This window comes from Rhincodon typus, chromosome 1 (genome assembly GCF_021869965.1).
Source record: "Rhincodon typus isolate 14 chromosome 1, sRhiTyp1.1, whole genome shotgun sequence".
NCBI lineage: Eukaryota > Metazoa > Chordata > Chondrichthyes > Orectolobiformes > Rhincodontidae > Rhincodon > Rhincodon typus.
The window spans coordinates 127,949,210-127,965,277 of NC_063332.1; the positions used below are offsets into that span (position 1 = coordinate 127,949,210).

Genomic DNA, 16,068 nt, shown 5'->3' on the forward strand with positions numbered 1-16,068 from the left:
CTCCTCTTTCACACTACACCTTAGGAAGGAGCAGAGGTCAGAAAGCTGGTGTTTTCAAATAAACCCATTGGACTATAACCTGGTGTCATGTGATTTCTGACCTTGTCAGGATCTGTAACATTCTATCTGAAAGGGTGGTGGAAGCTGATTCCAAAACTTTTTGAAGGGCTTCGGACAGGAACATGAGCATGAGGGTGTTATAGAGTTACTGGCGCGAGGCCTGTGAGACTGAGCATGACTGCTGTTCCAAATCGCCAAATGGTTATTCCATCCACTGTAAATTTCTGTGATTTCTGTAGTTTTGTTGAATGCATCAAATTACCTCACCAACACAAATTGTCTGGTTTTGCATTTCATCACTTTCATTTTGATAGTGAGCTGTTTAATTCTGAAAGGCGTTTCTGTCAAGCCTAGTTATTGCTGAAGGTGACGCCCATGATCACTCATGTTGCAGCAGGAGTCACTCTACAATCCTGTGGAAATTCTGACTTTCCCTTTTTCCTATCTCTTCCTTGAGACCCCAATTGCTAAAGATTTAATGTTTTGTATGTACAGCATAATGTGAGATTTTATAGTAAATTCCCTGTTACTCAGTACCCAAGCACCCATATTCTCATGCAACCAGGCAAAAATTAATGTGTTCCCTCCTCCCCCAGTGTGTCAAGCTTGATCAGGGTGTGATCCGAAATTTGAAAATATTTTACTAATGTGGTATCATCAGAAAGCTGACAAACCATGCATGACAATTTCATGAATTTCAGTCCAAGTACTCTATCGAAGATGCCATATTAACGTGGTGTGTTCATGGAACCAGGTGAAGAATGAAACTCTGCAAAGATGCTGGTGAAACCTATGGCTTCTTGTCATATTTGAAGAAGAATTGTCCGATGAGGAAGTAACTTTTGAAGGACTTTGTGTGTGAAGAAACAAACCAATTAAAACTGTGCATGAAGTCGTGGAATTGGTTGTGCTAATGCTGTAAATCCAGTGAAAAACCTTTCTAGAGATGAACTTGCTGGATGTTGACAAGTTCGATTCTGTTATATACAGATGCAGTCACAGACAGTGTTTTGAATCATGGCAAACCTAATTTTCAAGATGTGGAAAGTGATGACGAGGGGAGCAGGTTGAAGGAGTTTCAATGTGGACTGCTGCCAAACTATTTGAAAATATCTTGAAACTTGTTGAATAGTGAAACTGCTTTATTGCGCAAACTCTAATGCACGCTCACCTTCACATTCTCAATTTTTGCATAAGGAAAACCTGCAAGCGGGCAGATGTAAAAAAAATTATTCAAAAGGCTTACTAGGCCTAAATCCCCACTCTTCAGCCCTTGACATTGGCCACTGCTCAAGATGCAAATACTAGTCTGTTGATAACCGTGATGAAATGCTGAGTTTCTAGAACCCAGCGAGTAAATTTAAGATTTTGTAATCAAAAAATACTAGTGTACTTCTCATGTAACTGGTATCCCTCCACTTCTCCCCCCCCAAAAAAAAGGATAGTGGAATGTTTACTGTGCCAGTAAAGTATAATATGCTGCATACGTGACATATTTTCGTATAGATTTGGATACGTGGGTATGATAATGTGTACCTAATAATAGGTTTAATTTCTATTTTCAGGATAATTTGAATGACAATTGCACATATTTCTGCTAAATAAAAAGTTTGCTAATAAATTGTTAATGCATAACAAGCCCATAATTTCTATTAAAAATATATATATTTAGCCTTTTAATTACACTTGGGTGTTGCACAAAGTGTGCTTACTACACATCAGTACAACTCTCTCCAAGAATAGTGAAAAATGTGTTAATGCATTGACACTGCTAAATTTAGGATTGCTAAATTAATGCTGAAAGTACTTGTTGGCTTGCAAACACTGCATTTGCTGGATGTTGAGTTGCAGAACAATGTAATAAGAAATTTATTGTAACTTTGGCAGGTGAAAAACTGTTAATATAGCATTAAAATTGTTATGTAAACCAAAATGTTTATATCACATAATCAGAAACTCCAAAAAAGTGCAACATTTAAAATGTTGATGCTAGATCTGACACCTTGGCTATTCAATTTTCAGCATATTTAGCGGTTAGTTTCAGAGGGACATCTGTTGGTAAACCTTAAAATGAAAAGTACTTTTAAAAGCTTTTGAAAATAACATTTCTTTGTAGGCGCTGATAACTGTAACACGAGGTTTTGAACAAGTTAACCACAGGCTGCCTTAGCTATTGGAAATTTCCTTTTCTAAAAAATAGTTGATGCATATTATGCAATATCATTTATTTCGTTCCAAAATCGTATACAATTGTCTATGCTTTTCAACTTGTTTTACTTGTAAAACTAATAATTCTTGCATAAAAATGATGGGGGACTGTGCACATGCATACGTTGTTAAACATTTAAGTGTGCAGTGACTCCATTCTACAGATTAGATACATGGATGCAGTAAGCTTTGCAGAATGCATTATGAAGAAAATATTGCTAAGTTGATGATTTCATACCATGCACTAGATGCTGTGCCTCCATCCAAGAAGTGAGAGATCTACTCAGGTTAGTCACTTGCAGAATACTTCCCACAGGTCAATGCTCTCCTTCTGTGCAGTGAAACGTTTAGTTGAATGGTAACCACTGACAGATTAGATGCAAGTAAACCTTTTTATAAGTTCCTGGAGCTTGTAAAAATATTAAAAGAGCATTGAAACACAGCAGCAATGTACATTGGTATCATTTATTACTGTCCTGTAAAATTGATTGCTGATATCAAAATACAATTGCAAACAGCTACTGTTTTGCAGAAGTTAATGATGTAATTCAGGATTAGTATCAATTTTAAAATAAATCACAGCTTTATTGAGGCAACAGCTTGATTTTCTCAGTTGTCCTGTTACATTTGATATTGAAAGTCATGCCATCATGAAATTTGGTAAGTATCAATTAAAATGACTAACTTTTGCATACTTTTTGCTAATTTTCTCCAATGGGAATGGTGAAGGCAAAATTTAATCTGTACAGTTTTAGTATGCTTCTTTGTCAAATTGAGCCTTAGTACTTATTTAGCATATTATAAGTAAGGGCACTTTTTATTTTATGCGCATTATGCCAAGACTAGTTCACAATTTTAGCAGCACATTGACCTTAGATTACACTGGTTAAATATTGTTTCGTATGTTTAGCATCTAGGACATGTCAGATTGTACCATGCATCATCTACAGTTTTACTTCTTTTCATTGTCGTCTTTTTCAGCTCTGCAAATGGGCCTTGTACAAGCACATTACATTTTAAACCTCGACTGTTGGATTTTGGTTTACAGTAAGTGTTTTTATTAATAGCTACAATGCCTTAATGTATGTTAGGAGATGTCAAGTAGATGCTGTTTGGTATATCTTTAAGTGATGTGAAATATAGTTGATATAGTCATATATAGTCAGCAGTGTACAACATTTTAAATGATGAATGTTACCATCATAGTTTGCATTTATCAGTATATTGATTGGCTTAGTTCTGGATTTAATATAAAATCATTTTTCGATATGATGTTGTGGAACCCTTTAAGTAGTGGCTCTCTAAAAGAAAGAACGAGCATCTGTTTATGTAGAACCTCTCATTGTTATGTTCCATTTTAATGACATCCCAAGTGCATTACAGCAAATAAAGTTACTGTTTTAATGTAGGAATTGTAGCAGCCAATTTGCATGCAGCAAGTTCCCACAGGAATGTCAAAATCAACAGATAATTCGTTTTAGTGACTTTGAGGCAGGATAGCAAGGGTGTCTCAGTTACTTGACAATAATACTGAAGTCAGGAGGCCTCATTGGTACTGTATTTAAGGGAATACATTTCATATTAAGTTTTGGTGAGGAAAGAAAAAGAATTGCATTGTAGTGATTAGAAAATCAACCTCTGTTCAAGTTTTCGATTACATCAGTGAGCACCTTTTCAGTCTTAGATTTGGCTAACTTGTTTTTGCAATGTTTGAGGTTCTGTTCAAGACATTGCATTGTAGAAATCAATTCCAGATGGATAAATCCCTCCAGATTTAAAGCATCAGTAGTTCAATTTTCATAATCATTCTGAGGAATTAATAGATAATGTTAATTTGTCTAACGTTGATTAAATCTGAAAATGGCATAGATGAGAGACCATCTTCTTCCATATATTAATTTAGAAGAAATATCAGTTCGGTTGTTTCAGGGCATGTTTTTTGGAGTGTAGAAGGGGAATGAAAGAATGATAAAACTTGGACGTGCATCTTCTGTTTTATGTTCTGTTTTAATGACATTACTACATCCTTGTAGGCACTAACACCATATTGATAAGTCACCACCTATTATCCTTGATCTAGGTTATTCGCAATCAGCTTTTTCTTTAAAATTAAGTTGGATTTAATGTATTATGCTTTCAAAACTCAATGCTAGAATGCACTAACTGTTCTGCTTCACTTGTTCAGCTACTTTTTTATAAAGCTTGATTTACATTGATTGTCACATGTACTGAAATACAATGAAAAGCTTTGTTTAGAAGCGGTGCAGGCAGATCACAGCAAGTGAAGGATGTACAGATCAAAAAGACTTATACGCCTCTAAGTTACATTGCAGGTTACGTTATTTGAGGCTCGAGTCCATTCAACAGGCTGATAACAGTTGGAAAGAAGCTACTCCTGGACCTGCTTGTGCGTGTGTTCAGGCTTCTGTATGTTGAAGGAAGTCATTACCAGGGTGTGATGGCTTTTGGATCTTGGCAGCCTTTCTGCAGCCGTGAGCCTTGTAAATAGAGTCCATGGGCGGAAGGTTGGCTTCCGTGATGGTGTGCATAGCTCAGACCACCTTCTGTAGATTCTTACAATCCTGGACAGTGCAACTGCCGTACCAGGACGTAATGCACCCGGACCGTATGCTTTCAAGGGTGCATCCATAGAAATTTGTTAGAGACCTTGTGGACACACCAAATTTCCTGAGCTGCCTGAGGAAGAAGAGGCGTTGTGCCTTCTTGACTGTCACATCTATGTGGGAAGACCAGGACTGGTTGTTGGTTATCGTCGGTCTAATTTAAAAAAAAAAGTTTTACTTGAATGCATTAGTTGCCTGCCTTGTTTTACTTTGAGTTCTGCAATTACAGTATATTACCTTGTAAGCAAGTATTTATGCTTCCAAACTAGTTTGCAAAATTTTGTTTTGATACTTAATGTGTTTGAGTTCAAAAATCAGCAGTTTCTCCTGTAAGTGAACATTGCATCACTCTTATCTGGAGTGTCCTCTTAATATTTTTATGACGAAGTTTGGGAAAGAGCTCTGTGAAGATAGTATCCCTTTTCTTTGTATTTTTGATTGTCGACCAAAATGATTTTTTGAGTGCTTTTCCCAAGAATTGTGGAAAGGATTGCTACACTTTTTTTTTAAACAGCAGGCAACTGGCACTCATTGTGGGTGCTGTTTACCTTTACAACCAGTGGGAGAAGTTTACTTGCAGACGAACTGGAGCCAGTGAGTGTGTACTAAATGAGATTAGCTGACAACAAGTGGCTCACTAACAACTAGTCATTGGTCCACAGATCAATGACAAAGGCTTCTACCTGCAAGCAGCTATGTGATTGAGTCTCAACTGAGAATGTAAACAAGATAGTGAGAACCCTTTGAACCTTTGGAAAAAGAGGATTTGTCTTTGTCATCTAAAGCCTGAAGAAAGGCTTTTATTTTTCCTGGGATAGTAGGAACTGCAGATGCTGCAGAATCTGAGATAACAAGGTTGAAGAAGAAATGAAGAAGAAGGGTCTAGGCCCGAAACGTCAGCTTTCCTGCTCCTCTGATGCTGTTTGGCCTGCTGTGTTCATCCAGCTCTACACCTTGTTATCCCTTTTATTTTCCTCATCAGTTTTGTAAATTTTTAATCAATAAGTCAGACACCTTCATAAATTGAGGAACTGGTTGCACTGTGTCTGAGTCTAAAGATGTGAGGCTGGAAAAGCACATCAGGTCAGACTGTATCCGAGGAGCAGGTGAGTCCATGTTTTGGGTGACACCCTTTGTCAGGACTGGGGGAGGGGGAGGGGAGCCAAGAAACAAATGGAGGAGGTGGGGTGGGGCAAGGGTAGGTGGGGTGGTGATAGATGAATGTAGATAGTGGGCTATTGTGATTGGTCAGTGGGAAGGGTAGAGTGGATAGGTGAGTAGGAAGATAGACAGGTCAGGTCAGGTTAGGGCTGGGCTTGGAATAGGGCTGGGGGTGAAGGGATTTTGAAGTGGGTGAAGCCAATGTTAATGCCATTGGGCTGTAAGCTCCCGAGGCAAAATACCAGGTGTTGTTCCTTCGATTTACATGTGACCTTACTCTGACAGTGGAGGAGGCCAAGAATGGACATGTTGTCAGGGAGTGGGAGGGGGAATTAAAATAGATGGCAGCCGGAAGGTCGGGTTGGCTGTTGGGCGCTGAGCGCAGATGCTCTGTGAACTGGTCTCCAAATCTGCATTTGGTCTCCCTGACATAGAGGAGACCACATCTGGAGCAATGTTTGCAATAGATAAAGTTGAATGGCGTGCAGATGAATCTCTGCTGTTGCTGGATCTGGAAAAATTGTTTTGGGCCTTGGACAGCGGTGAGAAGGGAGGTGTGGGGACAGGTGTTGCATGTCTTGTGGTTGCAGGGAAAGTTATCTGTGTGATGGAGGAATTGGGGAGTGTAGAGCTGACGAGGGAGTCACGGAATGAACGGTCCCTGTGGAAAGTGGATAGGTGTGGGGAAGGAAATGTCTTTTCGGTGGTGGGGTCTGATTGAAGGTGGCAGAAATGTTGGAGGATGGTGCATTGGATCCGGAGGTTGATGGGGTGTTAAGTGAGGACTAAAGGAACTCTATCCTTATTGCTGTTGGGGATAGGGGGTTTGAGGGCAGAAGTGCAGGAAATGGAAGAATTGTAGTCGAGGGCATCCTTAATTATCCCTCCATCATTAACACAACTTTTTTTGTCTGTCTGTGTGTGTAGGGGGGAGTTTTATAAGGGGTTTAAGAGTTTGTTATAACTACTGGAGTTATCTGTCAACTGTTCATGATTGTTTATCTGTAGTTGGAATCTATTTTATTCGTAAAGTGTTTGCTCTGTGCTTTCTGTCATACTGAGTCTAACTTGGGGAATTCTGATAAAATCTATAACTTTTATGAGTGTCTAGTGGGGCTTGGTTTCTAGCATGCTATACCATTGAGGCATGATAACTATCTTTCTCTGATTTCATCACTGCACTGGTCACAATATAAATTCCAAGTATTTTACCCAATTGCCATTTATATGCTTTATTAGGTTCAAAATAAGATCCATCAACCAGGTTTCTTTAATAAACAACAAAAGTCTTTTTAATATAACAAAGTAGTTATGTGACAAAAATGATATCTGATACACAGTTTGAAATATGAAATCCCCACATGCACATGTGATACAAACAAAACTTTAAGAAAAAATAGATAACTTTCCCTTCTGGAATTAACCCGTGAAAAAGATTTAAAAATAACTAAGAACTGTGCTTGCTTGAAATAGGAAACACAAACAGATTGGTGGAAAAACTCTGCAGATCTAGCAGCATTAGTGGAGAGAAAGCAGAATTAACATTTCTGGTCCAGTGACCCTTCAGTGCTGATTGTCGCTGGGGAAAGGCTGGTATACATGGTAAGGATGGGTGGGAGTAGGAGTAAACAATAGTTGGGGATGGAGCCCAGAGAGAAAAACAGTTGGACAGACAAAGAAATGGGTAAAGGTTAGCCTGGGAGAATTAATAGCTGCTAATAGGGACTGTGGATAGCTGGAGGGACACAGCAGGCCAGGCAGCATCAGAGGAGCAGGAAAGCTGACGTTTCGGGTTGGGACCTTTCAGAAGGACCTGACCCGAAACGTCAGCTTTCCTGTTCTGCTGCCTGGCCTGCTGTGTTCCTCCAGCTCCACACTATGTTATCTTAGACTCCAGCATCGGCAGTTCATACTGTCTCTCAGTAGGGGCAGTGGGTTGTTTGTGGTAGCAGCCATGTGATAACAAGGCCTGGTGTGTGGTAGTTAGGGTAAGGACTTGGGAGAAGATGCTCAAGCCCTAAAATTGTTGAACTTAATATCAAGCCCTGAAGGCAGTAAGGTTCACAAGTGGAAAATGAGATGCTGTTCTTCCAGCTTGAGAGTTTCACTGGAGCACTGCAGCAAGCCTGACACAGATGTTGGCCAGGGAATGTGGTGATGCTGAAGCGTCAGGCAACAGGAAGCTCAAGATCATTTTTACAGGCTGAATGTAGGCGTTCAGCAAAGCAGTCGCCCAGACTCTGCTTCATCTCCCCAACGTAGAGCAGACCACATTGTGAGCAGAAAATACATTGGACTAGATTGTGAAGTGCAGATAAACCACTGTTTCACCTGGAAGGGGTGTCTGGGGCCTTGGCTGGTGAGAGATGGACCAGATGAAGTTGAGAGCATGGTGGAAATTGGAAGCACAATTGATAGTTTTCCAATTCTGGATGAGAGAGGGAAACAGCATTGATGTCATTGCACTGGAGAAAGAGTTGTGGGTGGGGACTGAAGTAGAACTGGCAAAACGAATATACCATGTACTGCCCCAAGAAACGGGTATAACTTTCACCTGAAGGAAGTGGGAGGACTTAAAATGAGGACGAGCTTGGCTGGGCGGAGGGGATTGTCATGGATTAGGATAGTTCAGGCCTTTGTCTAGGAAGAAGTGGAGAGTCCTGAGACCACCCTCATGGGTGATGGACGTGTAAAGGCATTGCACATCCATGTCGAAGAGGAGGTGGCTGGAGCTTGTGAACTGGAAATTCTGAAACTAATGCAAGGCATCAGAAGAATCACAGATGTACATGGAAAGGGAGTGGACAAAGGGAGAAAATTTGTGTCAAGGTAGGAAGGGATCAATTTTGTGAATAAGAAGCAGGCAGGAATAATGGGTCCAGTTTGTGGATTTTGGGAAGGAGGGAGAAGCGAGGATTGGGAGACTGAACTTGGAGGTAGTGACGGGATCTCGCCGGATGAATTGAGATTAGTGACCATTGTGACGGTGACCTGGTGTTCAATGATGGGGTCGTGGTCCAGGGGGAGATAAAAGGAGGTGTCTGAAAGATGGTGCTCAGCCTCGGCAATGTGTGATCAGTACGCCAGACAACAGCACCTCCATCCTTGTCAGCAAACTTGAGGACAAAGTCAGGATTGGATCTGCGAGCACAGTGCAGTCAATTCAGAGGGAGATGTGTTGGAATGGGTGGGGGTACAAAGCACGCTGGCCACAAATTATTGCTTTTTTTTTTTGTTAAAGGATAAGATACAAAATTTTCCACAGTTCCTTCAGTCTAAAATGTTTCTACATGGCTACAAGTTACTAATCACAAATGATTGTCACTGGATTCTTCACATGCCGTTTGTTCAGGGAGGTCGAAGAGGAAGTCGTCTTCTGGGAAAATAGCTACCTGTGATTTTCTGAAACTGAATTCTTGAAAGTGCTTCTCAAGAAGGTAGCTGATTCTGAGCTGGTGGCCTTATCTCCTCCTTGTGCTTCACCCCAGTTGAACCCAAGCAATCTCAGTCACACACCTGACAGAAACTCAGACATGTGACTTCTAGGAACTCCAAGTAGTTAATTTAGGATGTGACTTCAAAAAAAAAAGTCCAAGCAGTTAGCTTAAATCATGTGATTTCTAGCACTTGCCTTTTTAAACAAGTGTTCTACGTTGTCCTTTCGGAGCTGCTTGAAAAAACCAAGTCCTGGTACCGCCTCATTGCTCCAAATGATCCAAGTTTAACAATCCTTTCAATGTGAGTATTCAATGAAATATTAATAATAAATATTAATATAAATAATAATGTCAACCCTCCAAAGTTTTCCATACTAACATCTAGGGACTTGTGCCAAAATGTGTGGGAGCTGCCCCACAGACTACTTCAGGAATGACCTGACAGAGTCACCCTCATGGAATTATCTCTTGCAATCTCCTAGCTATGGCCATTGCCATCCCTAGGTACCTGTTAGTGACAGGGTAGATGCACCAGAATTGGTTGCACAGTCAGAAGAAAGTTGATCTGGGAATTCTTAACACAGACTGTAGACCCCATGAAGTCTCATGGTGTCGTATCAAACACAGGCAACGAAACCACCTACTAATTACCATCTACACTTCCATGGGGCCACCTTGAATCTGTATTCTGCAATATTTAACAGTTAGCACTGAGGATGGCAAGACTGCGCATTATACACCAGGACTTTAATGGCCATGACCAAGAGTGGCTCAGTAACACTGTTACTGACCATGCTGGATAATTTTGAATAGATCTAGCAACTCAAAACTAAGTGTCCATGATGTGCTATTCCTCTCAAATGAGGTGCCATCCTAGTGAAGTTGCAATGCAACATTACTTGTGTGGCAAGCAGCATGTAATGGGTGCGGTTAAATGATCCTACAACTACTGGATCAGATCTAAGTTCAGCTGTCATTCCACATCCATGTGGATGGTGGTGGACAACAAAGCAGCTAATAGAAAGTGGAGGTTCCACAAATATCCCTGTTCTCGATTATTGCAGAGCTACTGATGCAAATACCTTAGCCGTATCTTTTGCAAACATCTTCACTCAGAAGAAGAACTCTGCCTTCTCTTCATCACAGATGTTGGTTATCAGCCGATTCTTTTCACTCTACGTGATATCTACAAATGGCTGAAGACACTGGATATTGCAAAGGCTGTGGGCCATAATGGCATTCTGGCCAAAGTAATGAATAACTGAGCTCCAGAACTAGCCGTGCACTTAGCCAAGTACCTTTATAACACTGGTATCAACTTGGGAATGTGGAAAATTGCACAGGTATGTCCTGTCCACAAAATGCAGGACCAATCCAACCCAGCCAGTTACCACCCTATCAGTCACTCTTGATCATCAGTAAAATGCTGGAGAGGGTCCTTAACCTTTCAACCAAAGGGCACTCCAAAGAATAACCTGCTTGTTGATACTCAATGCATTCTGCCAGTGCCACTTAACTCCTGACCTAATTCCTTTAGAACTTTGGTCTACAAGTGAGTCTAGAGCGTTGGGGATGGTAAAGGAAACGGAGTTAAGGCTACATCAGAATAATATGATTCTATTGAATGGCAGAGCATACTCAATGGGTCAAATGACCTAGTTTTAAATTTTGAGGATTGTGAGGATGCCCAACCACTGAGCACATCACAAACAGTTCAGTTTGGGATCTGCTTGTAGAACAATGGCTGGCCAATCTTCATTGTAGATTGACATTCCTAGGGCTATTTGCAAGAAAAATATCTCTTACCAATGGTATAAAATGTTGCTAGTGAATGTAAAAGAAAAATCCAGCAACTGACTCCTAGGGGTTATCAACAGTGCCTGTGGTTTCCATGCAGGCAGCATTGCAACACGTTTAACTAATTATAACTTCAGAATGACCCTGTGAACTTAAATAATTTTTTCTGATGAAGGATGTAGGCCCGAAACGTCAGCCTTTCTGCTCCTATGATGCTGCTTGGCCTGCTGTGTTCATCCAGCCCTGCACCTTGTTGTCTCGGATTCTCCAGCATCTGCAGTTCCTACTATCTCTGTGAACTTAAATGATCTTTTATGTTTTGGAACTTTTGAGGAAAAAGTGATGTGTGCAGTTAACCTGCGAAATACCAAATCTAGAAAACAGACATCTACTCCAATGCAGACAAACCAATTAAAAAAAACACATTAAATCATGTCCTCTCTGACGTTTATCCCAAATGCAGCACCTTAAATGGATTATCTGCTCATTAGTCTCAATGCCGTTTGTGCAAAAATTGGATTCTACATTTACCTATAGGACAGTAATGATTACACTTCAGAAGTACTTAGGGACATCCTAAATATATGAAATGTACTGTATAAATGCAGTATTTAGTTTTAAACATTGCAGCCATGTTTATGCTGTCGGAATTGTAAAACATTATACTGCTGTTTTATCTGCAGTTTCTAACAGCTAAGATTTTTTCAAAAAGATTCTCTGAAACACTGAAGCATGGTTAAATTTAATTATATGCCTAATACAAGACCTTTTGTGCCATTAAGCAGGAACAAGTTTGAGACAGTTTTCAACTTTACTCGCCTGTGTGGTAACTTAGTGAAGCAAATCATCTGCCTATACTAGATCATGCATGATTTTAATTTTGTCAACAGAATGAAAATGGGATAGGTTCAGCAACGGATGCCTTATGCATTTTCTATTTTCAGTTTGGGTTCAAGTTCTAGTGAAAGGAGACTGATGTAGTAATGCTCTCTCCATGGAGGCTTCTAGGCCTGTTGAATATTTCCAGCCTCCTTTCCCTCTCCAATCCCTTTCCACAGATAAAATTATCCATTCTTGGAAATGTCCTTGTAAACCTGCTGTATAGCCCCTCTATTGCAGTTGCATATCCTTCCTGTAATTTGGCAACTAAGACTATTTGCAATACTCCAGCTCTGGCCAAACTAGCCTTTTATATAATTCCAGCATAGCCTCCATGTGAGGTCGTTGATTTGCTCGCTGAGCTGGCTTGTTCTTCAGACGTTTTGTCACCAGCTAGTTGACCTCATCAGTGGAGCCTCTGATGAAGCGATGTTATTCTACTCTACTTGGAATTTATACTGTTTGGTCCGTTATGGTGAGTAGTGTCATTTCTGGTTTTGATTTGTATATGGGGTCCAATTCTATGTGTTTGTTGATTTGCATTATGGGTGGAGAACCATGCCTCTAGGAATTTCCATGTGTCTGTGTTTGGTTTGGGCTACTGTGGTTAGCTTAAACTGATGGCCTTCGTTGTCTGCGTGTACAGATATTAAGAAGAGTTCATCATGCCCTTTTGCTGCTAGTTGATGTTCATGTATTCTGATGAGTAGTTTCCTTCCTGTCTGTCAGATGTAATGTTTGTGGCAGTTGTTGCATGGTATTTTTGTAAACCACAGCAATCACCCCAATGCCCACAAACAAAGCTGCATTAGGACACTACTAAAATGGGCCAGGGGACACTGCAACACCCTAGAACCATGCAGGAAAGAGGAAGAGTACCTATACAAAATCCTCGCTATAAACTGATCCCCGTAACTTCATCCTCAGATGTCTACTAAACAGACAACAGGAGGACACAGTACACCCTAACACACTGGCCACACTGCCATATGTCAAGAACATATCAGAACTGACAACAAGACTCCTAAGACCACTAGGAATTATGGTAGCCCACAAGCCCACAGCCATTCTACAACAAACACTTACAAGGATTAAAGACCCCATTCCCATAACATACAGAACCAACGTGGTTTACAAAATACCATGCAACGACTGCCACAAACATTACATAGGACAGACAGGAAGGAAACTAGCCATCAGAATACGCGAACATCAACTAGCAGCGAAATGGCATGATGAACTCTCCTTAATATCGGTACACTCAGACAATGAAGGCCATCAGTTTAATTGAGACAACGTAACCATAGTAGCCCAAACCAAACATATATGGAAATCCCTAGAGGCATGGCTCTCCACCCATGATGCACTCAACAAACATGTAGAATTGGACCCCATACACACATCCATACAGATCAAAACCAGAAATGACACTACTCACCATAACACACCAAACAGTATAAATTACAAGCGGAGTAGAATAACATCGCTTCATCGGAGGCCTCACTGATGATGTCACCTAGCATGGTGACGAAACGTCTGAATGAGAGCAAGCCAGCTCAGTGAGCAAATCAACAGCCTCACCCACAACCTGAGCTACAGATCTTTTCCAAAATTTTGCTACCCTCCATGTTCTTACACTTTAAAATTTGGCTAATAAAGGCGAATATCTTCATATGCCCTTTCAACCGTGTTTTCTACCTACCCTGTTACTTTTAAGGATATGTGGACAAGTACTCCAGCTTCCTCCAGTTCTTCCTCAACTGTGTCCTTACATTTATTATGTGGTCCCAGGCCTTGTTTGCTAACTCCATATGCATCACTTTGCACACACCTTGATTGCAGATCCCCATTTGCCACTTTACTGCCAAGTTGATCCGTCCCTTGATATTGTTCTGTATTCAATGACTTGAATGAGTAGGTTGTCTTTCATGACCACCTAAACGTCCCAAGACCATAATCCCAGACTAAACTCGTCCCATTTGCTTATGTTTGGCCCATATTGCTCCAAACATTTCTCATTCATATTCTTATCCATGCTTCTTTTAAATGTTGTCACTGTACCCACAAAACCACTGTATACAAAAAAGTTGCCTCCATGTCTTTTTTAAATCTTTCTCTTCTCCCAGGCAGTTAAATAATTGTGAAGTGTAATCACTGTTGTAATGTAGGAAAACAGCAGGTAATAAATTAATAGTTTGATGTGTATTTAGTTCCATTACTCACATTTTATTGGTGTACGTCAGACCCAGAAACTAACTTCAAGTTCCTTGCTTTACTTTCCCTCCTTTTGTCTCTAGGCCAGTCGGGCAGCCAAGGATTAAAGAATTTTTTATACAGAACCCAAGCTGGGAATTGCCAGTCGTATTGGTTTCAGTGTTTACATTGAGTAGGCATTTCCATCTGCCACCTGTAGATAGCATGGTAAGTATTGCAAGTGACCATCAACAACCTCTGCCAGTATTTTGCCTTTTTTAAAAAAATGTATCAGTGTTCATTTATTCAACACGATTGACCAAAGAGAGTCTTTGACTAAACATTGAAGAGTCAAACTCATCCCAGATTTTCAAAGTGGTGTTGAAGCTAATTGAAAGAATTTATATGTAGTGGTTAAAAGAATCTGAACATTTTTGGTCATTAGTTTTTAACATCCAAACAAGTCATTGAGATAAATTTGTGGCCTATAAGAGTTAATTTCTTTTCCCCAATGACAGTAAGATAAAGGATAACAGAATGGTTATAACACAGAAGGAATCCATTTGGTCTGTTATCTATTCTGGTTCTCTCCAAGAGCAATTCACAGTCCCATTTTCCCTGCCTTTTTCTGCATCTCTGCAAATGGTTTCAGGTATTTATCCAATTCTCTTTGAATCTGCGTCAGATTCTCAATCCTTCTACCAATGGGTACAGTTTATCCCTGTATACTCTGTCTAAATCTCTAATTTTGAACACCTCAATCGAATCTCACCTCAATTAGTACAAACAGCTCAATCTTTATATATCCATGAGCATAGTTAAAGTTCCTCCTCTTTGGAGCCATTCTTCCAAGTCTTTACTGTGCCCTCTGTAATCCCTTCACATCCTTCTGAAAGTATGGTGGCCAGTGCAATACTCCAGTTGAGGTCGAAACAATGATTTCTGCATGTTTATGATAACTTCCTTACTTTCATACTTTGTCCCTATTTATAATACTCAGGATCTTGTATGTTTTCTCAACCTGGTATATCGCGTTCATTAGTTTATGTACGTACTTCCAAGGTTCTCCTCTCTAGCACATCCCTTCTAGGATTGTATCCTGTACTTTATATTGCCTCTCCTTGTTCATCCTACCAAATTGAAGCATGCACTTGCATTAAATTTCACCCACTAATTGTTTGCCCTTTCCATCAACCTGTCCATATCTCTTGAAGTTTATCACCATTCACATGCTTTCAAGTATTGTCATTCACATTTTGGAAAATGTGCCTTGTATAACCAAGTACTGATCATTAATGTATCAAAAAGTGAAAGGATAGTGAGTGTTGGAGAACACTCTCTTACATACCTTCCTTCTGTTGGAAAAGTGTCCATTTACCACAATAGCTTCCTATCGCTCAGCTAATTTTGTTATCCTGCTGATACTGTCCCTTTTATTCCATGGAGTCTAATTTGCTCACCAGCTTGAATGTGTAATTTCATCAAATGTATTTTAGCTGTCCATGTGCTAAATCAGACATGTTGTGGCTCAAAGTTTGGTATGGGAGAAACGCGTTTGAATTCATGATACATTGACAGCAGTACTGTGGGAGAAAGGAGCTGTTCCAAGTGGTTAGGATTGTGAATCAGAGATAGTAGGAACTGCAGATGCTGGAGAATCCGAGACAACAAGGTGCAGGGCTGGATGAACACAGCAGGCCAAGCAGCAT

The 16,068-nt window shown here is 40.3% G+C and overlaps 2 protein-coding genes across 3 annotated transcripts in view; one reads left to right on the plus strand and one right to left on the minus strand.

The window, feature by feature from the left end:
- The window catches only part of tmem131l (transmembrane 131 like), a 316,682-nt gene that overhangs the window by 121,078 nt on the left and 179,536 nt on the right, over nucleotides 1-16,068 (minus strand). The window lies entirely within an intron of this gene.
- Nucleotides 1-16,068, plus strand: part of LOC109916662 (transmembrane protein 131-like) — a 77,172-nt gene that overhangs the window by 43,933 nt on the left and 17,171 nt on the right. For both annotated transcript variants that reach the window (XM_048601670.1, XM_048601676.1), the window contains exons 4-5: nucleotides 3,250-3,315; nucleotides 14,464-14,587. In XM_048601670.1, the coding sequence (XP_048457627.1) occupies nucleotides 3,250-3,315; nucleotides 14,464-14,587 (190 nt within the window). The remainder of the gene's footprint in view (nucleotides 1-3,249; nucleotides 3,316-14,463; nucleotides 14,588-16,068) is intronic.